This window comes from Equus quagga, chromosome 20 (genome assembly GCF_021613505.1).
Source record: "Equus quagga isolate Etosha38 chromosome 20, UCLA_HA_Equagga_1.0, whole genome shotgun sequence".
NCBI classification, from domain to species: Eukaryota; Metazoa; Chordata; class Mammalia; order Perissodactyla; family Equidae; genus Equus; species Equus quagga.
In genome coordinates, this window is record NC_060286.1 from 35,348,029 (window position 1) to 35,372,044 (window position 24,016).

At 40.6% G+C, this 24,016-nt stretch overlaps 1 protein-coding gene across 1 annotated transcript in view; it reads left to right on the forward strand.

Moving 5' to 3' along the window:
• Positions 1-3,913: 3,913 nt before the first annotated feature.
• Positions 3,914-24,016, forward strand: part of PPP4R4 (protein phosphatase 4 regulatory subunit 4) — a 101,603-nt gene continuing 81,500 nt past the window's right edge. Inside the window, exons 1-2 of the mRNA XM_046647654.1 lie at positions 3,914-4,157; positions 5,485-5,558. Coding sequence (XP_046503610.1) covers positions 4,041-4,157; positions 5,485-5,558 — 191 coding nt within the window. The 5' untranslated portion in view covers positions 3,914-4,040. The remainder of the gene's footprint in view (positions 4,158-5,484; positions 5,559-24,016) is intronic.

Sequence of the window (24,016 nt, forward strand, 5' to 3'; positions counted from 1 at the left end):
ATTGCACTAGTTTCCTATTGCTGCTGTAACAAATTACCGCCAATCTAGCGGATTAAAACAACACAAATTTATTCTCTTATAGTTCTGGAAGTTACAAGTGGGTTTCACTGGGCTAAAATCAAGGTGTCAGCAGGGCTGGATGCTATCTGGAGGCTCTAGGAGAGTTGGGTTTTTTTTCCTTTTCCAGCTTCTAGAGGCTGCCCACTTGGGCACCCTTCCATATTCAAAGCCAGCACGGGCCGGTCAAGTTTCTCTTGCCTTACATCACCCTGACACTGACCGTGACCCTGACACTGACCATCCTGCCTCCCTCTTTCACGCATAAGGACCCTTATGATTACACTGGGCCCACCTGGATGATCCAAGATAATCTCCCTACCTTAAAATCCTTAAACTAGTCCCATCTTCAAAGTCCCTTGGGCTAGGTAAGGTAACACAGCCACAGGTTCAGCAGAACAGGATGTGGACCTCTTTGGGAGAGCACTATTCTGCCTCCTACAATAATCAATCAATTCAGCACAGTTTATTAAATCTTTTCTGAACGTGTGCACAAGGGAACACTGGTCTGGTGGTAATGATAATAATAGCAAACACTGAACGCTTGCTAGGTGCCAGGAATTTCCTCTAAGCATTATATGTGTATTATCTCATTTAACTCTTACAACAAGACTTTGTGCTAAGAACTACTGTTACTCCTGTCTCAGAGATGAGTGAAGGGAAGGACAGAGCAGTTAAGTAATTTGCCCACCGTCGGAAGCAGCAGAGCTAAGATTCAAACCCAGGCAGGTGGGCTCCAAAGCCCACGAATTTAACCACCATGCTACCGTTGAATGAACAAATGAAGTGAACAAATGAAGTGAATAAATGAAGTGAATAAATCTAGCTTCCCTTAGCTGTGCGTTCAAGTCTTAAGTCACAGAACTTCTCTGAGCCTCAAGTTCATTACCTGTAAAACTGGAACAGTCGTCATCTTTTCTGTACTTCACAGGCTGCTTTGAGGGCACATGGAGGCCAGTTGTGAGAAAGTAGTTCAGATGCGGAAAATGGGACTCGTCGTTCCACCGCATGTCTCTGGCAGAGCCAGGACTGGGACTCAAGTTTCCTGGCAGCCAGGCTGGTGTGGGCTATTTCCACCACAGAGCGGTAACTAGAGCAGCTACAGATTCCAGCCATCAAACTGAACATTTTCCCTTCATCAACCTCCTGGCCTGTAACAGCCAACATCAAAGCTATAACTGTGTATTCAATCAATTGCTCATTAAGAATGTCATCAAGTCTCAAAGGCTGCTTTTACAAAATCCAAATATGAAATAATACTTCTTAGCTGAAACTGGGTAAAGTTTACAAGTATTCTTTAGATTCTGTTGCAAATCAAGGCGAAAAGGAGGAGAATTTCAGAAATTGACAGAAAGGGGAGGCTGCAACGTATTTGCTAGGGAAAAACCACCTCCCCCACATCTTTGTGCCTCTCCATCCTGATCCCAACAAGGTCCACCCCTTTCCATTTTCCCTTCACTCCTCCCTAGTGCAGCAGAGATCAGGAAACCTGAATTTCAGCTTTGAGGTAGGCCCTGACCCTTTTTGCTTTGAACTTCAAAGGCAATCTTGACAAAGAGAAAAAGAGCAAAAAGTGGGAGGATTCACTCTACCAGATATTAGGACATATAACAAAGCCATAGCAAGAAAATCAGCACAGCCCTGGTACAGAAACAGATCTAGAGCAACAGATCAGCAATGAGAGCTCAGAAACAGAGACGTGTGTCTATGGAGACTTGGCATATGATACAGACGCCATCGCACAACAGTGGGGAAAAGGTGGGTTGTTTGGTGGGTACCGCTGGGAAAACTGGCTCACGATGTAGAGAAAATTAATCTCACATTCCTACATGCACTGCATGCAAGGTGAACTCTGGATAAATTAAGACCTAACTGTGATAGGTAAAAGTATGAAGCTAAATAGGGGAAAATGTAGGAGAATATTTTGCGACCGTGGGAAGGAAAAGATCCTTAAACAAGACCCAAAAAGCACACTCCACAAGGCTAAAATTTGATGCATTTGGCCACATCAAAATTCAGGATTTCCCCTACACTGTAGGATAGCAAAGACCAAGTTAACAGAATGCATGAAAGATTGGGAGACATTTACAATGTCCAAGACTGACAAGGGATTAATATTTAGAATATATAAAAAACCCTTCAATTCATTCAGAAAAATAATAGGAAATCTAGCAGAAAAATAGGCAAAGGATGTAAGCGGGTAATTCATGGAAGGAAAAAATCTCCATGGTTCTTAAGTATATGGAAAAACGGTTAACGTCACTACTCATCAAGGAGATACAAATGAAAATTACAATGTGATACTACTTTACCTATATCAGATTGATAAAAATTAGGATATCAGATAATACCAAATGTTAGCCTATAGAGTGGGGAAACAGGAGTCTTCCTATCTTCATGTGCCGTTGGTGGGAGTGCAAACTGGCAAAGCCATTTTGGAGGGCCACGAGGCAGAGTGAACTCCATGACCCAGCAATTCCATTTCTTTCTTAGGGTCCATAAAAGACACGTCCAGTACTCATTCCAGCATTGTCTGTGGCAACAAGGAACCGCTGGCAACCTAATTGTACACTCTTTAAGGAATTGATAAGTAAAATGTGTTGGACACAAATCAAATTCTATCAGTGGTCAGAATTAATGAACTCCTGGTATATACAGCCCCATAGATAGATCCCTAAGACATTATGTTGAGGGAGAAACAAGAAACAGCGTGAGTTCGTATCACAATACCATTCACGTACATTAAAAATAGACAAACTAAAACAGCATCTTTCCAGGATATATACACTTACTGGGACAATCTTAAACACAACGAGAGAGGTGCAAATGGAGGGTAAATGGGAGTGTGGAGAGGAAATGAACGGAAAATAAAATAAAAAAGAGACGGACCTCGCTGACTCTAACGAGCTGAGGAGTATGATCAACATAACTCTTATCCCTGAGGTCCAAAAATATCGCCCCAAGCTCCTTCCATCGCTTGCTATTCCTAACAGAATCAAAAGCAAAAGACTCAACGTGGCTGCTCAGAACAGCGCCTTTCTTCGTAAAGGACCTGCCTCTCTCCCATCCACCTCGCCAAGCACTCGCTTCCAGCACTCCAAGCTCGACTCTTACTGCACGTCCCACAACCAAAACGCGCCCAGGCTTCAATCCAAAATGGTTTTACTCTTCTCTTGGGAAAGTTATTGATCGCTTAAGACTCAGTTTAAGTGCCTCCCCTCCAGCAGCCCCTTTCTGACCGCTGCCATTCCCCAAATGCTAGCCCCGCCAGGACTCGATTCCCATCCTCCCATCCTCCATTCCCCCCCACCACGCACCACACTGTAATTGCTTTTTTTGGATACACACCCCTCCCCCAGGGCTAGAGCTGAACTAGGCTGGTCTCTAAGACCGCATCTCGCCGGCTAGGGTGGGCGGTCCCACGAATAACTGGAAAGTTATTGCAGCAGGTTAAACAAGACCCCAGCCCACCTCCCTCTCGTTTGCTTCCCCTCTCATTGGTTCAAGCTCTCCGCCGCCGGCCCCCGCCCCCTGCCCGCCTCTGCCGGCCACGGGAGGTGGCAGGCTCTGCGCAGGCGCTGCAGGGTGGGACCCGCTCGGCCGGGGGCGGGGCGAGTGGGAGTGGAGGGCAGAGCCCGTCGGGCGCGGAGGGGTCTGGGGGCCGCCGCAATGTTGCGCGGCAGTTGCGTCCGGTCCGCGAGCGCGCGGCGCCCGGGAGGGGGCGGGGCTGAGGCGGGCACGGTGGCCCCTCCCCCGCCCTGGCCCCGCCCCCGCAGCCCGCCCGCGCGCCTCGCCCCGCCCCCTCGCCCGGCCCGCCCCGCCCCCTCGGCCGCCGCGCTCCTTCTCCCGCCGCCCGCTCGCCTCCGGCCGGGCTCCCGCGGCCGAGAGCGGGAGAAAGTCCTGCTGGTGGGCGGCCGCGGGGCTGCGCGCGTCCAGCATCCCGGGGCCGCTCCGGCCCGGGCGGCGAGGCGGCCCGGCGGTCCATGCATCCGCCGCCGCCCGGCGCCGCGATGGATTTCAGTCAGAACAGCCTGTTCGGCTACATGGAGGACCTGCAGGAGCTCACCATCATCGAGAGGCCGGTCCGCCGGAGCCTCAAGGTGCGCCCCGGGGAGGAGGAGCTGTCCGCAGGCGCCCGGCGGCGTGTCCCGGCCCCGACCCGCGTCCTGGCCCCTCCCCGAGGCGGCCCGGGACCCCCTCGGAGTCGGACTGGCCCCTCAGTCCTCCTCCGGTCCCCGTGTCACCCGAAACTGGCTCCTCTCGGGGCCCCTTCTTCGACACGGCCGGGTTCTCTGGGTCTGGACCCTACCCCCTGCCCCGGGGCCGGCCCCCTGGTCCCGGGCCCTTCCCCAGCCCGCCCCCAGGAACGGCCGCCGGCGCCTCCCGCGCCGCCGCGCTCGGACGGCCCTGGCCCCGCTTCCCCCCGCCCCTGCGGGAGCTGCCCCGCAGCCGCAGCCCGCTCCTCGCGGGTCCTCCCCTCCCGCATCCCCGTGGTCCCCGGGTGCTGCCCCGGTCCTGGCCCCTCGGTCAACACAGCCCCGACTCCTCCCCGAGACCCCCCACGTCCCATCCCCCCATCAGAGCAAGCTCGCGTGCCCCTGCCCTCAAGTCAGCCCGGCCTCCCCTGCCCTCCCAGCCAGCGCCCATCCTGGAGTCGTCCTGCGGCCGGTCTTCAGAGCCCTCTCGACCCTTTTGCCTCCGTCCTGAATCGCCACACGTCCTTTCCCCCCGGCCCCTCCGGGACTCTAGCTGGGACCCCGCTCCCCGGCCCCTGGACGGAGTCAGCCTCCGCTAGTTCCCCCAGCCCGCAGAGTCATCTTCCTGCCAGCCTCCCCGAGGCTCCAGCCCTCCGCGCTGGCACACCTGGCTCATGGACCCCCGCCATCCTCTTACTCGCTCCTTTAGCTCTTCTCACTCCCACCTGCCGCAGTATCTCCAATCTCTGATTTCCTTCCAGCCCCGGAGTTCATTCCCTGCCCTCCCCCTACTCCAGATATCGTCTTGTTCGTTCCCGCTGGGCTGCAGTCTTCCTCCATGTCCCCTTTTAGCATTTCCTGGGGTGGAAAATGCTGGAGAAACAGCCTTGGGGTATAAGAGAGAAAAAGTATGTGTAATTTTATATATGCATATAAAATTGATTTCGGCAATGTTCTGAAGCCACAACGTGATTCTCAAGATTCAGTCTAGAAGCTAGAAGAGTAAAAACAAAAAACAACAAACCCCCAAAACTCTTACCACCCAAACCCAACAATTAGAGACCTCTGTGATCGAGGTCGCCTAGAGTCCTCAGACCCTTGGTTAGTTTTCCCTGATAATGCTTAATTGTGAAACTTCACTAGTCTCTACTCATATAGGGTCCCTGGAGGGTCACCGAAGGGCAAGACTGATGGGTATTTGTGTGCATAATCTGTATTTTACACTTGACAGACACCAGAAGAAATAGAAAGACTGACAGTTGACGAAGACCTCAGTGATACTGAAAGGGCTGTCTATCTGCTCAGGTATTTCCTAGTCTTTCTGTGCAATCGCTGCTCGTCCTCTGTGGCAGCATCTGTGAATGCTTTCGGAAATGTCATGTTATGGTTATGTTCAGGTTCACTTAACCGCTTGAACAGAGTAGTTGTGCATGCATAGCACTTAATCATGGTATAAATTAAGAATTAGACAGACTTATAAATTAGAGAACTGAAATCAAATAAGGTAGCTAACTTAGAGGATATTGCTTGGAGGAGAAGGAACAGAACAGTTAATGTTTTGAGTGGAATCTCATTCTATTTTATTTTATTTTCCAGCTTTGGTTGTTCTCATGTAAGATCCAATAAGTTTAGATGAAACTTAAGAATATCCAGTGATTAATTCTAAGTTAATTGTAGTGTATGAACCTTATATGCTATTTATTATATAGATTAAAAAATCCACAAAGATGGTAGTTCAATTTCTTGCTCAGGATTTCCTGTTTATATTACTTTTGCTGTGTGAGCTTCACAATTTTGCCTGAGAGATTTTAAAATTTAATTGAGCCCACTCTGATTTACGTTTCATATCACAAGCTCTACAGACTTGCTTAAGGCAAACGGTTATTGCAAATACTTAAGATTTCTCTTGACTTTTAAAAAACTGTGTTGTCGATTTAGCTTCTTAAAAGCTAATGTGGTGAGCATTAGTGAACATATCTATGAAAATACTTCAGAAACAGAAATTTTCTGAAGGCATTTTATGTACATTTGTTTTAAAATTTTTCTTTAACTTGCACCTTTTTTTCCCCTTTGGCAAGTTAGTTTTCGCTTTTGTTTTTCAGAATCAGATTTGGAAAACTGGTGTTATTTCCCCCCTGGGATATTTGTCATCCTTGTTTCCTTAGCTCAGGTCTGTTTTGCCGGTTTCAGGTGCTGGCAAGTTTCTCGTTCTCCTTTCTTGTTTGTAGATCATGTTTCCAGCCCCATGTTATTCACTGAATGATCCTGTGGAAAAAAAAAATCCCCTCTCCATGACTTCCATTTTCTTAATTATTCTGTAGCCTCTTAGTGGCATCTTGGGTTCTGTTCTTATTTTAGTCAGAATTTTAGCATGCTTACAATTCAGACCGTTCTCTCCAATAATTCTATCACTTTAAAACGTTTCTGGATCTTAGACCTCGTGTTGATGCCATTTCCCCATCTCTTTTGGTAATCCATGGTAGCATTCTCTCATCATTTCTACCTGTTTATTTAAAAGAAAAACTTTCTTATTTATGTCTGAATTAACAGTATATATTTTTGGTGTTTACGCAGAGAATGATCCAACGTTTAACCTGTTTTGATATTTTACTGTGTTATAGTTGAAGTACTTTGTTCCTTAATAATTAACATGTCCGATATGGTGAACAATAGCTGTAAACATGTGCCTTTTCCCACAGTTCTTTTGTTTGGAGTAGACAGACAATTGATGAAAGTTTGGGTAAGTTTAGCACACAGCAATTAATGATTTGAAATAAGTTCCGATTTACTCCTCCTGAATTCTCTTCTTTCGTGTAAACGCTGGCTTAGCGTCAGGAAATGGAGAGTCCTTCTCTACTTACTTGTGACAGCAGATACCTTATTCTAGATATCAGCGACAAGCCTTCTTTTTTAGGATAGCTTGTTTTCTCTTTTGCTTTTATTGTTTGTTAGCAAACCAGGTCGTCTAAGTTGTCTGCATTTCTCAGACACAGAACATAAGTTTCATCTAGTTCTGGAACTTACAAAGCCCTTATAGAGACAGATGGGTCCTCTCATTCTTAGGCAAGAGTGTTTTAAAAGAGATCTGATATGTCCTTTAGTTTCTTGTGGCTCATCTACCTTGAAGGAGGTTTGCAAGGTGACTCAGAAGACTGAACACTAGCTTGGCTGTGTACGGGTTCTCCAGCCGAGTTCTTCTTTTGTGTTCCTACCATCTCACCACCTCCTCGGAGAAAGTGAGATTTCACCTTTAGGCCAGCTTCGGTCGCGATAACACGCCGACTGCCTGAAAGGCTCTTTCTTCCTTGTGGTTTAGAGGAGGGCGTGGGCCTGTCTCAATAGACATGTTCCACACTTTGCCTCTGTTAAAGCCTCATCTGCTCTCATGTGTTGAACCTGCCATTTTAAATGTAATCTATTCCTTTTTTTCCCATTTATACTTCCCATTGCTATAGAACCTAATACTGAGCCCTGGTGTGTTTTTCCCCCTATGATTTTCAGGTTTATTTTTGAGTGCCTTACTTTTTCCTCTGTATTAGACATTTAATATCCAGATTTTCTTTTTCCTCTCTGCTTTTGAATGTCAGATTTGTTTCTTTAGCTAATTTTTATACTAAAAGTATCCTGGAATATGATGTTAAATTAGAATTCAGAGTCAAATGTGTAAGTGTTGGTAGGAAATGCTCTGTCAGTGGAGGTTCTGATGGCATTTAAATTGAATCTAATATCTAAAAAAACATTATGTACAGAGTCCTGTCATCTAATGAAAAACAAATTACACTCTTCATTATCTTACCCTAGAATATGGCAGATCAATTATTAATGCTATTTTCATAATTAAGTTTAGAACATTACAGTATTCGAAGATTTGACACAGATGAATTTGTGGTTTTGCATAAATATAATGCTGATATACCCATCTGTGGCATTTAGCACTGAAGCAAAACAACTTTCCTGATAGTCACAGCTTGTGGCTTAGTCAAAATCCTATCACAACAGCTTTTTCCTGTTCTCTCTCTTCTTTGTGATTTTGGAATATATTTTAGGAATGTACTTAAAACACATGAATTTTATTAGAAAAGAGTCCTGTGTAGTATACTGTGTTTTCATTAGCTAAATCTTTACTCATGTATCTCTAACTGCCTACCAGATAAATTTCAGACCCTTAAGCTTGGCATAAGTGGCTCTGTCTTAGCTGTGCAATGATGTCTCACCAAGCCCTCGCTTTTTAATGGCTTGGTTAAGATCTAGTTCATATGCTATATAGTTCATCCATTTAAAGTATGCAGTGGTTTTGAGTGTATCCGTAGACATGTGGAACCATCACCACGATCAATTTTAGAACAGTTTCATCACCCCAAAAAGAAACCCTGTACCTATTAGCAATCACTCCCCACTTCTCCCAGCCTTTCCAGCTTTTGGGAGCTACTAGTCTATTTTCTGTCTCTATGGATTTGCCTATTCTGGACATTTCATGTAAATGAAATTATATGCCATGCAGCCTTTTGTGTCTGCCTTCTTTCACTTAGCATAGTGTTTTCAAGGTTCATCCCTGTTGTAGGATGGTGTCAGTACTTTCTTCCTTTTTATTGTTGAATAGTATTCCATTGTGTGGCTGTATCACGTTTTGTTTATTCATTCATCAGGTGATGGACTCTTGGGTTGTTTCCACTCAGTCTTCCTCTGTTTGAAGTTGTCATGCTAGCCTCTTCACTCTTACTCAGATACATCGTATTCATCCTTAACTCTTAACTTTCCCCATCATGGAATACCTTTCATTATACCTATCCAACATTTTCCATCTCCAAGATCCAGCTGTAATCTTGCATCTTTCATAAGGCCTTTCCTAACTGCTAAAACCGCATGGATCCCAGGCTTCTCTGAGCTCCCATATCACTTCGTGGCTGTATCTCTCAGGTAGTAATTAAGCACGGCCTTGTGTTCCTTAACTTGTGTGTGTGTGTACATTTTCTTTAATAGATTGTAAGCTCTTGGAGGGCAAGCCATATTTTGTGTTCTTGCTGTTTTCGTTCTTTCTTGTTCTGTGCTGTGGTATAAATATATACCTCCTAATGGAATAAAGTATGCTTGTTTATTTTAAGATGGCCAAAATGCCAGATGAATTAAGCAACTTCTGCTTTTTTTGTATCATAGGCAATAGAATCAGGTTAAGGTTATATACTACTTTACCATTTGTTTTATTTTATTTATTTTTTAAATTTTATTGAGGTCATAATGGTTTATAACATTGTGAAATTTCAGTTGTACATTATTATTTTTGGATCACCATATATCTGTGCCCCTTTACCCCTCATCCCGTCCCCCCACAAACTCCTTTCCCCTCTAGTAACCACTAATCTGTTCTCTGTGTCCGTGTATTTGTTTATCTTCCACATATGAGTGAAATCATACAGTGTTTGTCTTTGTCTGTCTAGCGTATTTCACTTAACATAATACCCTCAAACTCTACCATTTATTCTGTTTGTGACCATGGGCAAGTTACTTGTGCCCTGGTTTTCTCTTCTGTAAAATGGAAATATTTCCTGTTTCCCAAGGTGGTTGTATTATGTGTAGAGTCCCTGACACAGAATAGGTACCCAATAAATGTTAATTCCCTTCTGTCTCCTTTCCCCAGTCCCTACTTCCTTGCCACTTAGGTGCTCAAGGTACATTTTAGACTTTAAAGAAGATCGCAGTATTAACTTTGCCTTCCAATAATTTAATAAAGTAGCAGGCAAGTAAAGTATATCAACTGAAGTTTGTGATAGATATCTATTAACTTCCTCTACTAATAGTATTTATCAGAAACCGGCTCTTCACAAATTATGATTTTTAAACTGAGTGATAACAAGGTCAGCCTGTTTTACAGATTTATATTTTCTTACCAAATGACCTTATCTTAAGTAATATTTGCTATTTATGCTATGCATTAAATGCGTCGATTGGTTAATGTACCTAACCTAACGTTTATGTTGCATACTTTTACAATCACCTTTAGACTGTCACTTTGCACTGTGAGTTTTAAAACATTTTGCACTTTGCTTTCTAAGGACAGTCAGATAAGGTGCATCTTTTTTTTTTTTTTTTTTAAAGATTGGCACCTGAGCTAACAACTGTTGCCAATCTTCTTTTTTTTCTTCCCAAAGCCCCCCGCCCCCAGTACACAGTTGTAGATTCTAGTTGTGAGAGCCTCTGGTTGTGCTGCGTGGGACGCCGCCTCAGCATGGCCTGATGAGCGATGCTACGTCCGTGCCCAGGATCCAACTGGCAAAACCCTGGGCCACTGAAGTGGAGCGCCTGAACTTAACCACTCGGCCACTGGCCGGCCCCAAAGTGCATCTTTAATTAGGAACTTTTTCCCTTTTCTTTCTCTTCCCATTTTTTTTTTTTCAGGGGAAGTACTCCCTCTAGTGATCTCACAGGGTGAGATTTCTGCAGGCAAATCTGGAAATAAACAAAAGTGCTGTAAACTGTGGCTATTGCTCCTTACGTCTGGGAGCTCTTGCAGTCGAGACTAGAAGAGGGTAGCAATGAGGTACTGAGGCAGAAACCCAGTGGTTGCTTTGCTGCCTGGAGAGCTTTTGATTGTTTTGTCTTTAAAAATACCTATCCTATTTGCTATGCAATCGTGAAAGGTTGTGTGTAAAACTCCTTTGTATGCTCTTATTGCTAAGATTTTGTATATCCCCACACTTTTTACTTTCACTGTTGTCTTGATTTCTTTTTTTTGATGCCTTCTGCCTTTCATACTCTTTCAGTGAGGCGGGTGTGTAAGGGGTGTGTGTGTGTGTGAGAGAGAGAGAAAGAGAGTGTGTGTGTGTGTGTGTGTGTGAGAGAGTGTCTGTGTGTGGGTGTGTTTGTTGAGGGCAGTCTTGAGTGGCCAGGATTGCTTGCCCAGTTTTCTGGAGCGATGTGCAGGAGAGGCCTTTTAAATTCCTCATAATTGGGATGGATAGTTGGTTAGTTAATTCAAAAAAATTGGTTAACATGGGGAATCATAAAAATGATACACACCTTCAACATTTCATTTTGGTGTAAAAAAATAGATAGTTGTTTGCCAATCTTGTGTTGTAGGTCCACCACCTTTCCTTTAGTATGAGTCTGCTGATTACAGTTCCGAATCCTCTTTGTTGCATAAATCACTCCCAGAATGCACTTACAATGCCAAATTCAGGTTTCTTTAAAGTTGAGTGAGAATTTAAATATGCTTATGAAGCAGTCTGAAAGGATGGCTCTAGATTTTTATGGTTTTCTACTCATGTTTTGCAAGTTGTCTTGTTCTTCCTGCTTCCATAGCAGTTTTCTTCAGCAATTTACTGAGTTTTTCTAAAACTTTCAATTTAGTTTTCATAGAAACTACTCTTTTTGCGTTCATATGTTTATATAATATTTAATTAAATTATGTAATTGCACTGTCAAGTGAAATGGGGATAAACTGGTCTGAGAACAAACACATCTGACTCTTGGTTGCAGCTCAGCTAGTGAGAGCAGAAGCCTGTGGGCATTCTAGAGCCTAGCCTATTAGCTATGAGCTTTCAGCTCCCCTTTGGCAGGGGAATGGAGAGTGTTGCTTACCTGGGAGAGTCTTTTAACACCTTCTTGAGAGAGATCCTCTCCCTTTTCAAAGCGTGCATTGTAATGATCTTGCTTCATTCTTGGATACCTGTGATATTCCTCTTGTCTCTGCATTGAATGTGGTCCGTGGTCTGATCTGTTCTTCCTTCATCTTTATATACTAAAAAAGAAATTAAGGAAGTAGGATTCTCAGTTAGGGAGGTACTCTTATAAGCATTTTCTTTGTTTTTTAAAACAAACTTTCTGAACATGTGCAGAAATGTGCACATCATTAGTATACAGCTTGTTGTATTTTCTCAAGTGAACATCCCATTGTAACCAGCACCCAGTTTAAGAAAAAGAACATAATCTATTGTATTCACCTAGTAGCCTCCCTTTTACCCTAGTCCAGTTCATCCTACTCTTTGCAAAGAGTAACTACTATCGTGACTTCTAACACCACGGATTAGTTTGCCTGATTTTGACCTTTATATAGTAGCAACCGTGGAATGTACTGTTTTATGTTTAGCTTCTTTTGCTCGACCTTTTTTAAAAAAAGATTTGTCCATATTGTTGCATGGAGAAATGAATTGTTCATCCTCACTTGTGTATAGTATTCCATTGTGTGAATATACCACAATTCCTTCTGCTGTTTGTGGACATTTGGCTTCTTTCCTTTTTTGGCTCTGAGGAGTAATGCTGTCATGAACATTCTTGTGTAAGTCTTTCGGTGAATATATGTATGCGTTTCTTTTAGGTATCTTTATAGAAGTAGAATTATTGGTCATAGCATATGCATATGTCCAGCTTAAAAGATACTACTAAACAGGGGCTGGCCCCGTGGCCGAGTAGTTAAATTCGTGCGCTCCACTGCAGGCGGCTCAGTGTTTTGTTGGTTTGAATCCTGGGCGTGGACATGGCACTGCTCATCAAGCCACACTGAGGCAGCGTCCCACATGCCACAACTAGGAGGACCCACAGCGAAGAATATACAACTATGTACTGGGGGGCTTTGGGGAGAAAAAGGAAAAAAATAAAATCTTTAAAAAAAAAAAAAAGATACTGCTAAACAATTTCCCAAAGCGCTTGGATCAATCTATACTTCTGCCAGCAGTGCGTGAGTGGTCTCAACCTATAGTTTTTAGGAAACAAAAGTGACAAACTTTCTCGTACATAAATTTCTAGCATATCAATAATGAACTATCTACTTAATAGCCCATAGAAGTTTCTGTTTTTCTGTACATGATTTACTTACATCATCTAACTTTTTATTTCCTTGTGAGAAAGAGAGTTTCTATAAATTTTTACACTTAGTTTTTTACTGCTAGACTCATTAGATAACTCTTGGGTTAGAAGTGCTTTTAGGAGTACCACCTCTAGTTGCCGCACTTTAAATGACTCCAAGAGGTCCCATTTTAAAAAATGTTGCCCAGGTTATCATCCTCTGTGAAGACGATGCACATAGAAGTTTCTGTCTACGTAGGAATTGGAGGCATCTTCATCTTCATGTTCTAGGATAGAAGGATCACTGTTTCACATATTAAGAGGAGTAAATAATGGATTCTAGCTGTAAATCTTCCATTATCACAGAGGTCAAATTACTTAAGTCCTTGGCAAACCCTGAAGTCTCTGTTTTGGAAAAGTACTAGGTCTCTGAATATAAGGGGTTTAGAGATTATTTCCCGTCTCCTTTTCCTTGCCTTTTGTTATGAGACAACGATGGGAGGCATCTGTTTCTTTTTTCCTCTTTACTGAAGCTTCACAAGGCTCTCACTGTGACATCAGTAGAAAGCAGACTGCTCTCATGGGATCTGTAGGAAAAGCTTAAAAATAAAAAGTAAACTATTTTCATCAATGTAAAAGTAACCCATATCATGTCATTGGAAAGACCTAGAGCTTAATAACATGATGCAATTATGAGAGATTCGAGCAGTTTTCATCTTGTTAACTGTAGCTGTTTGATTAGCTATGTAACATACCTACAAATTTCTGTGATCAAACACTATAAGGTAATATTAAAATGAATAATTGTACAGATTTGAATACAATATGGGTTTTGTAACTACAATGTAACCATATTAGAACATATATATGTGTGTGTATATTATAAATGTATGTATATATATTTGTGTGAGTGTATATATTTATTTTCACGAACAATTAGTTCATACCGACACTTGGGAAGTAGCTAAATGAGACACAGGAAGATTGAGTTTTGTCCTGAATCGTAGCTGATTAGTTCCCAGTAAACATTTTGACTTGTGTCGCTTGGCTCTCCATCTTGTAGAGTTGTGTCGTGGCTTTTTAGTAGCCCCATCACACGTTAAAGTATCAACTGCACCAAGTGGTAAAAAGTATAACTTTCTTAGAATTAGGATCACATGAAGGTCATTAACCCGTTGAATAAAGTCCAATGATCTTTAAACCTGTACCTCTTTCCACTCAGATGTTTTGGATTTTTGGGTAACTTTTGTTGGCCATGTTGGTCGCCAGATATGGGAGGCATGGAGAAAGAGTTCAGGTTCAGTTCCTCACAGTCGCCACTTTTGGCTTTATCTTTGTGTAGTACTAGTATGTGGTAATCATGTGGGAAATAATTGCAAAATCTCTTATATCCTTGTGTATGGATGCGCCTTACGGTGTAATTTTTTTCCTCGAAATCAGACATGTTTGTAATGGGAAAGATTTGTAATTTGTAATGTAATGTAAAGATAAAGTTACTTTAGAATAAATCTTAGGAATTTAGGTTAAAACATACAAAATATTTATTGAGTACTTATTATGTGTAAGGCAGTTCCCAGGCAATGAATGGCGTTGTACCAGCAGATACTTGTGTTCAAGGAAGTACTTGTTTAAGGAAGCAAATGCGTTTTTCTTAAATTTCAGTAGAATAGAAGTCATCCCCAGTTAACAAGTATTTGGGGCATTGAGAAGGTAGTGTGTTGAGTTGGAAATACTTTATATTTAGAAAGACCCAGATTTTTCTTGAAGGCCGAGACTTGCTCATTTACTTACTGCGAGACCTTGGGTAGTTACTTCTCTGAGCCCAGGCCTCCTAGTCTAAACTGGGGATAATAGTACCTGCACTGTAGGATTCTTAAGAAGATTAGAGGAAATGTATGTTAGAGGGCACAATACTTGGTGCAGAGTTGCGGGCAGGAAAGGATCGTTGTTACTGGTCTTTTAAATCATCTGTTTGCAGTTCAGAACATGTTTTACTTTGGATGTATAGGAAAATTCCCATCCAGAAACTTCATGTAGCTATAAAAATTTTCTCTCCAGGTGGTGCCCCTTTGCAATTAATCCTCCGTCTGGCCCTAGGCAACCAATGATCTGCTTTTTGTCACTATAGATTAGTTTTTCGTGTCCTAGAATGTAGACCTTTGTTTTCATGTCTTTTGGATGATTGCCTGAGAGTAGAATGCTGGGTCATATGGTGAATGGACATCTATTTTCATTTATTCCAGTTTTATTGAGGTACAGTTGACATCCAATAAACTGCACATATTTAAATTGTACAGTTTGATGAGTTTTGACACACAGACACAGACACACATATATATATATACCCATAAAGCCATCACCACAATTAAGATAATGAACATATCCATCACCCCCAAAAGTAACTTTGTGCTCCTTTGTAATATCCTCTCCCATTTTTCTGATCCCCTCCCCAACTCCAGGCAACCTCTGATCTGCTTTCTGTTATTATGGATTAGTTTGAAATTTCTAGAAATTTATAGAACTGAATCATACAGAAGCTACTCCTTTTGTCTGGCTTTTTTTACTCAACGTAATTATTTTGAAGTTCATTCATAATGTTGCATGTGTCAATAGTTTATTCCATTTTATCATTGATAATTATTCTTTAAGGATAATGCCTATTTTGTTTATCCATTGATCAGTTGATGGACATTTGGTAATTTTCAGTTTTTGGCTATTACAAATCTTTGTGTGGCCATGTGCTTTCCTTCCTCTGTGGTCAGCCGCTAGGTGTGGAATGGCGGGGTCACTTAGTAGGTGTATGTTTACATTTTTAAGAAACTACTAAACTGTTTTCAAAGTGATTGTACAATTTTGCATTTTCATCAGCAGTGTACGAGAGTGTGCATTGCTGCACACACTCACTGGCACTTGGTATGCACTTTTTAGTTTCTAAGCCATCCTGGTGGTGTTTCCAGTGGCCTAGTGTAGTGGTATTTCATTGTATTTAGAATATGGATTTCCCAAATGACCAGTGGACGTTGAGCATCTTTACATGTGTTTCTGAGCCAGCCGTACATCTTGTTTGGTGAAGCGTCTGTTCAATCTTTTGCCCATTTGTTGGATATATGCTTGGCAAATATTTTCTCCCAGTCTATTCTTGCCTGTTGTTGTATCTTTTAAGAACAAAGGTCTTTTGCTTTGCCATGGTCTGATTTTGACGAGGTCTAATTTATTGATTTTTTCTTTATAGTTAGTACTTTTTGTGTTATACTTAAGAAATCTTGGCCAAATCCTAGGTCATTAAGATTTTTTCCCTGTGTTTCCTTTTAGAAGTTTTAAGCTTTTAGTTCTTAATTTTAGGTTTATGATCCATTTCCAGTCAGGTTTTGTGTATGATGTAAGGTAAGGATTGAGGTTAAATTTTTTTTTTTTTTGCACCTGGCTATGGTGTATAATAGAAAGGGCCAGTTTGCTACTGTAAAAATCTGGGGACCTGGCAGCTATCTTTGTGATCACATTCAAGTCACTTCAGTTCTTCAGGCATCATTACCCCCTCTTCCCTCCATATGGTATGATGGGTTGGGCCTGATAGAAATTAACATTGCATCTTGCTTCATCAGGCTATCCGCAGTTCTAAGAAAGAAGATAAGAAAAAGTTGTTGAACTCCAGTTTCTTATTTCATCCACTAGGCAGTGCAGATGGACATCCCTGTAGGGCAGAAACTCCTTGGATAGGTGAACAATTTCAGAGCTTTTTAAGAAAGGTCATTTGTAAGGTAGATATTCGTAATTCAGAAAGGGCCTGTTTCATTATAATCAAACCGAAAATGCTATTCATTTAGATGAACTGAAAAATAACAGAGTTGAAGAATATTTTCTTTAAAGAGTTCTGCATGTTGTAGGTTTGGTTTGAATATGTTTGGGGCTGAATGTGTACCTCACATAACCTTCCAGTTATTTAGGGGGGTTTTCCAGATATCTTTCTGTCATTGGTTTCTAGTTTAATTCTGTAATGGTCACAGAGCATATTTTGCTTGACTTCAGTACTTTTTAATTTGCTGGTGTTTTGTTGTGGCCAGAACATGTTGATCTTGGTGAATACTCAATGTACACTTGAAAAGAATGTGTATTCTGCTGTAGTTGGATGTAATGCTCTATAAATGTCAATTTGGTCAAGTTGGTTGACGGTCTTTCTCAGGTCTTCTACGTCTCTAAGGATATTGTCTGTCTACTTGTTCTATTGACTACAAAGAGTGGAGTATTGAAGTCTCTGAACTGGAATTGTGAATTTGTCTGTTCCTTATTTCAAATCTGTCATTTTCACTAGTAGTTCATGTATTTTGATTTCTGTAGTTAGGGACATACGCAGTTAGGCCTGTTATGTTTTCTTGGTGAATTAACCTCTTTATAGTTATGTAATGTTTGTCTTTATCCCTAGAAATATTCTTTGTTTTGAAGTCTACTTTATCTGATATTGATATACTCATCCAGCTTTCTTTTGGTTACTGTTTACGCAGCTTATCTTTTTCTGTCCTTTTACTTTTTTAAAAAATAATTTTCATTTTGGAATTATTTTAGATTTCTAGAAGAGTTGCAAAGATAGTATAGAGAGTCCCCGTATACCTTACACGAGTTTCCCCTAAGGCTGACATCTTACATAACCATGGTACGTTTGTCAAAACTGAGAAATTAACATTGGTACGTCACTGTTAACTAAACTCCAGGCTTTATTTGGATTTCACCAGCTTTTTCACTAATGTCCCTTTTTTCTATTTCAGGGTCTAATCCAGGATACCACATTGAATTTAGTTGTTGTATCTCTTTAGTCTCCTCTTGGCTGTGACACTTGCTTAGTTTTTCATGATCTTGATAGTTTCAAAGAATACTGGCAGCCATTTTGTAGAATGTCCCTCAACTTGTGTTGTCTGATGTTTTTCTCCTTATAGATTTGGGTTATGGGTTTTTGGGAAGAATACCGTAGAGGTGAAGTGCCTTTCTCGTCCCATCATTGCACGGAGTACATGCTGTCAACATGACTTATCACTGGTGATGTTAATCCTGATCAGTTGGGTAAAGTAGCATCTGCCAGGTTCCTCCACTGTAGGAGTGGTGAGATCGCCTCCCAGCCTTGTTCCTGACCTTAGGGGGAAAGCATTCAATCTCTCACCATTAAATATGATATTGGCTGTAAGTTTTTTATAGATACCAGTAAGTTAAGGAAGTTTCCTCTACTCCTAATCTGCTGACAGTTTTTATCATGAGTGCCTTTTGAATTTTGTTGAATGTTTTTTTCTGAATATATTGATGTGTAGTATGTGACTTTTCTTACTTAGTTTTTAATATGGTGAATGACACTGATCAATTTTGAAATGGTGAACCAGTCTTGCATTCTTGGGATGAAATCTACTTGGTCATTATGTATGAGTCTTTTTATGTTTCTGGACTCTACTTGCTACAACAGTTTTGAGGATTTTGCATCCATTTTAGTGAGAGATATTGGTCTGCAGTTTTCCTCTAATATCTTTTCCTAGTTTTGGTTTTAGGGGAATGGCCCTGAAATGACTTGGGAACTGGTTTCCTGTTTTCTGGAAGAGGTTGTGTAGAATTGGTATTACTTCTTCCTTAAACGTTAAGTAGAATTCACCAGTTAAACCATCTGGGCCTAGAATTTTATTTTTTGAAAGGTTTTTAATTAAAAATTCAATTTATTTAATAGATGTAGGGTTATTTGGGTTGTCTGTTTCTCCTTGAGTGAGTTTTGGTGGTTTTTGTCTTTCAAGTATTTAACTCTATTTCTTTTTTTTTCCCCCTCCGGATGTACATCATAATATATTTCGAATTCTGTGTAGATTACATCATGTTCACCACCCAAAGACTAATTATAGTCCATCCCCTCACGTGTGAGCCTAATCACCCCTTTTGCCCTCCCGCCTTCTCCTATGTAACCACCAATCCAGTCTCTGTTGCTGTATGTTTGTTTGTCGTTGTTTTTATCTTCTACTTATGAGTGAGATCATACAGTATTTCACTTTCTCCCTCTGACTTATTTCACTCAGCATAATACCCTCAAGATCCATCCATGTCACAAATGGCCAGATTTCATCATTTCTTATGGCTGAGTAGTATTCCATTGTGTATAAATACCACATCTTCTTTATTCATTCGTCCCTTGTCGGGCACTTAGGTTGCTTCCAAGTCTTGGCTATTGTGTATAATGCTGCAGTGAACATAGGGGTGCAAGTATCTTTATGCCTCTGTGTTTTCAAGTTCTTTGGATAAATACCCAGCAGTGGGATAGCTGGATCATATGGTAGATCTATTCTTAATTTTCTGAGGATACTCCAAACTGCCTTTCGTAGTGGCTGCACCAGTTTGCACTCCCACCAGCAGTGTACAAGGGTTCCCTTCTCGCCACATCCTCTCCAACATTTGTTGTTTCCTGTCTTGAGTACTTAACTCTATTTCATCTAAGTTATTGAATTTATAGGCATTGAATTATGGTATGCCACTATTCCCTTTTAATGTTTGTGGGACTGGTAGTGATGTCCCCTCTTTGATTCCTGATATTGGTAATTTGTGTCTTTTTGCTTTTTTTTCCCTTGTTTAATATCACTAGAGGTTTGCCAATTTTATTAATCTTTTCAAAGAACTAGCTTTTGGTTTCATTATTTTTTCCAATGTTTTTCTTTTTTCAGTTTCATTGATTTTTGTTCCAATGTGTGTTATTTCCTTCTTTCTGTTTGCTTTTCATTTGGTTTTCTCTTCTTTCTCTAGTTTCTTAAGGTGGAAGCTTAGTTATTGATTTTAGATCTTCTATTCTAATATATGCATTTTAATGCTACAAATTTCCCTCTAGGCACTGCTTTAGCTGCATCCCACAAATTTCGACATGTTGTATCTTCATTATAATTTAATTAAAAATTTAAAAAATTTCTTTCAAGGCTTCTTCTTGGACTCACGAGTCATTTAGAAGTGTGTTGTTTAATTTCCAAATATTTGGGCATTTTCCAGATATCTTTTTGTTGCTGATTGTTAGTTTAGTTTCATTATGGTTTGAGAGTGTGCTTTGTCTGATTTCTGTGACCTCTCCCTCCTTTTCCATGACAACTCTGATTTCATCTCTTACTATTCTCTTCTTCGCTTGGTGTGTACTCCAGCTATCCTTGCTATTCATTAAATATGCCAACTGCACATCTACCTCAGGGCTTTTGCACTTGCTGTTTGTTCTGCTTTTAATGTTTTTTTCCTCAGATATCTGCATTGCAGGCTCTATCGTTTCCTTCAGATATTTACTCAAATGTGGGTTGCCAACTTATATCAGATAAATGGCACCATCATCTACCTAGTGTCACAGGTTAGAAATCTGGGAGCGTTTTCAATTTTTCTTGTTCCTCATCTCTGATAGTTAAGCAGATTAAATCTTTTCTTTACAAAATAGGAGCATTCACAAGGTTTCTGTTGTCTTCTGATATAAACATTAAAAAACCCCACATTTGTTTAGTCAAGACGGTTTTCAAATACTTGATTAGGAGAAACCTGCTGGAGGGTCAAAATTCCAGTCTTTTTACTTTGGGGAAACATTCATTTCTTTTGGTACACTAGTAGGTAAATAGACATAGCCTCCTTTTTTTTTTTCCTTCAAGAGAAATACTTCTTAATGTTCCAAAATAGCATACATTTTATTAGTTCAGCTCTAGTCCTTTATTTGTTATACAGGAATATATATATCATCAGTCTGTAGACTACTTTTTTATCTCTTTTTGTTAGACAGTGAGAGCTATATAACTTGTGTTTTTCTGTTTATCCTTGTTGCTAAGCAGCATGGAGCACAGCCATTAACCAGCTGCGTGACCTAAGAACCCTCTGTAGCTTCTCTGTGCTCCGTCAGTAAGGGAGGGAGATGTTCTAGTTGTGCTGTTTAGGTTCTTTCTTGCGCTGTGACTCTGTAAATTCAACTCAGTGCTCACCCCCTCATCAGCCTACCTCGAGTGGTTAGTACATCTATTTCTTTACTCCTTCCAAAATATTTACTTATCTCTAGTTGAAAAAAAAAGGCTCAGGGTATACTACTCAGCTCTGATTCTTTTAAATAGTATTTTCTAAAAAATATTAAAATGTTCAATATTTTGCATGTTTAAACGTGTACTGCTCTATATCCTTTTGTGCAGATAAACAGTGTATAATTAAGAATAGAAGGACTTGTTATTTCATCAAGTCATTATTTTCTAGTAAAAATCATTACATATAGTGATTTAAAAAGTCCATTAGATTGCTTAGTTTCTTCTTGATTCCCACATAAACAGCATGTGGACCTCATCTTTTGGACAACATATTAAAATCTTGAGATATATAGTTTATGTAAGATATATATATCATTATGTATTTACTCATATATAAGTAAATTTACTCATTATTTACTTATATATATCAGTATTTACTCACTGAATTGCATATGGTATAATTATCAGTTATATTTCTTTAGACTGTTTTTCTTTTAAGATAACCAGAGGACTGTGATTCATACATTGCTAAAAAGAACGAGAGGAATGTCTAAAACATTTGTTTTACTGAAAGGGACATCAGGGAAAATTGTTTGCATCTTTCTCTTAAAGAGGGAAATATACGTGTGAAATTAATTTAAATTAATAGTTGTTTAGGAACCCATGAGAGATCTTGTAGGACCAATAGTGTTGTTGTTTTATTTGAATTAGATTCTTGCCTTGTGGAGATAGTGTCCTGACCCTGACAGTAACTAGCTGGTTGACCTTGAACCACTTCCATGATCTCTATAGATGTTGGTTTCCTCCTTGTCACGGTGTGAGGAGGTGACTTGTGTTTCCACAGACTTGGAAATTATGTCCTGGGAACGATGATCCTTAGGCCCTCTTCAGCTTCAGCATTCCAGTATAGCTTATCGTTAGCATTAGAGAAAAGGAATCATTTCACACAGCTTTTTACACATTGATTTTGGGTTGACTGATGAGCTTTTAAATTTTAAAATTGATTTGTTTTTATTACACTTCTTCTGATTCGGTGCCTCACTTATAGTAATATCCGTCAAACGAGCAGACAGGAGCCGTTGTATATTGTTATGACTCTCTTTCTAGGTCATGTAATCCACCCCCAGATTTCAGTTACTGTCTCCATGACGTAATTTCCGACTCTGTGGCTGTGGCCTTGGCTCTTCTCCTGAACTTTCGGCCAGGATTGCTTGCTGTCTTCTTCTCCCAGGATGTCTCTACCAGAAAGTCTTGCTGGCTTTTTGGATGCTGGGTGCCTGAAACTGAATTCATCTCTTTTTATCTAAATATGCCTTCACTTGTTATTGAAGCCTGACCGTCCTTTTTAATCATGCTGGAGGGAAACGCGGGAGTAATTTTGTCCTCTTCCTTTTTCTCTCAGTAGTTAGTTTTGTATCAGGTCCTGTTGATTTTATTTCTACAAGAAGCCCTTCCTTCCTTTCCCCTCTAATTCCGATATGCAGAATCAGAGTGCTTTGTTTTTCTTTTCTTTCTACTTCCAGAGCACAGGGACTGGCAAATCCTAAGTGTTCAGTAAATCTTTGTTAAACAATTGAATAAATCCCATCTAGCCTGGGACCTTTGAACACACAGTTCCTTCTCCTCTCTCTTTTCACCTGTTCCTACTCATTTTTCAGGTCTCAACTCTTCAGGGAAGCCCTCCCTTTACTGCACACTGAATGATGTTCTTGATAGTACTTGCTGCCCCTTTATAGGTCTTCGCACACTTGAGATGACATGATGATCGTGGTTGTGTAATTCGTGTCTTCTCTGACTGTGAAGGTCTGACAGGGCAGGGGTGTGTCTGTACCCCCACATCCCTGCCAGGGCTTAGTTCAGTGCCTAACGTATAAGAAACGCTCAGTCGATATTTGTTGTTGGACAGATTCTGTGGGTGGGCACAAAGCATTATTAGGTTGTGTTGGAGAATCTGGAACCAGTGCCCGGCACCCAGCACATCCTGAATAGATGCTTCCCGAGTTATTGAACATGTCACTCCATTTGTCTTCTATAGGTGAAGAGGTTGAGTCTCTTCCCCTTCCTGTGATAGCTGTTTATCATCTTTTCTTCCTGTGGGTACCAGGGATTTGGCCTGCTTTTATCTCTTTTTTACTATTCTATATTCTCTTCTGGGTTCGTCTCTTACTGGGTCGGTAGCTAGGTAAACCCCGTCCTCTTAGCTATCTCCTTTCCCCTGCTATGTCCTAATATATCTATGTATTTTTTTAAAGTATTTTTAAAAGAATGTTTACTGTTATTCATTAATGGGGAAATAGAAAGCCTGATTAAAAAAATAATAGGGGAGATTACAGTGTTTTCAGAAATCTTCCAAGTTTGTATAGTTACTCTTGAACTTGTATTTGCGTACCTTTGAACATTCATGCTGATAGTTCATAGATTTAGGGTTCTTGGTAATCTTCCCTTTTACTCTTTGCAAAATACTATGGAGGAGTGATTTTCAATTATGTTTTACCACGACCCACAGTAAGGAATATATTTTAAATTGTGACCTGGCATATGCGCACATGTGTTTGTGTGTATTTAATATATATAACTGAAACTGAATTTTAACAATAATTGTACTTCTTTGTATAATGAAATAAAAACTTGTCAAAGGTAACATCAAATGTAATCTTGTTAATAATGTGGAAAAATCCAAAATGAACAACACAAAAAAAAATAAGGAAAGAATTATTAACGTGGCAGGTGTGCTTGCCCCTAATAAATTCATTCCACACCAGAACAAGCGAGGATGATGCTCATCTTGGGTACTTGTGATATTTGATGTGGAGTGTGAGGAAGAAAGGGAGGGTTAAAGTAATTCTGAGATGTGTACCTGGAGAGTCACAGGGCTGTTTGTGCCTCTGTTTGTAAAAAGGTGGAGGGGAAATGAGCTCGATTTTTTTTTTCCTCTTTTTTTAATTAAGATTGGCACCTTAGCTAACAACTGTTGCTAGTCTCTTATTTCTTTTGCTTTTTCTC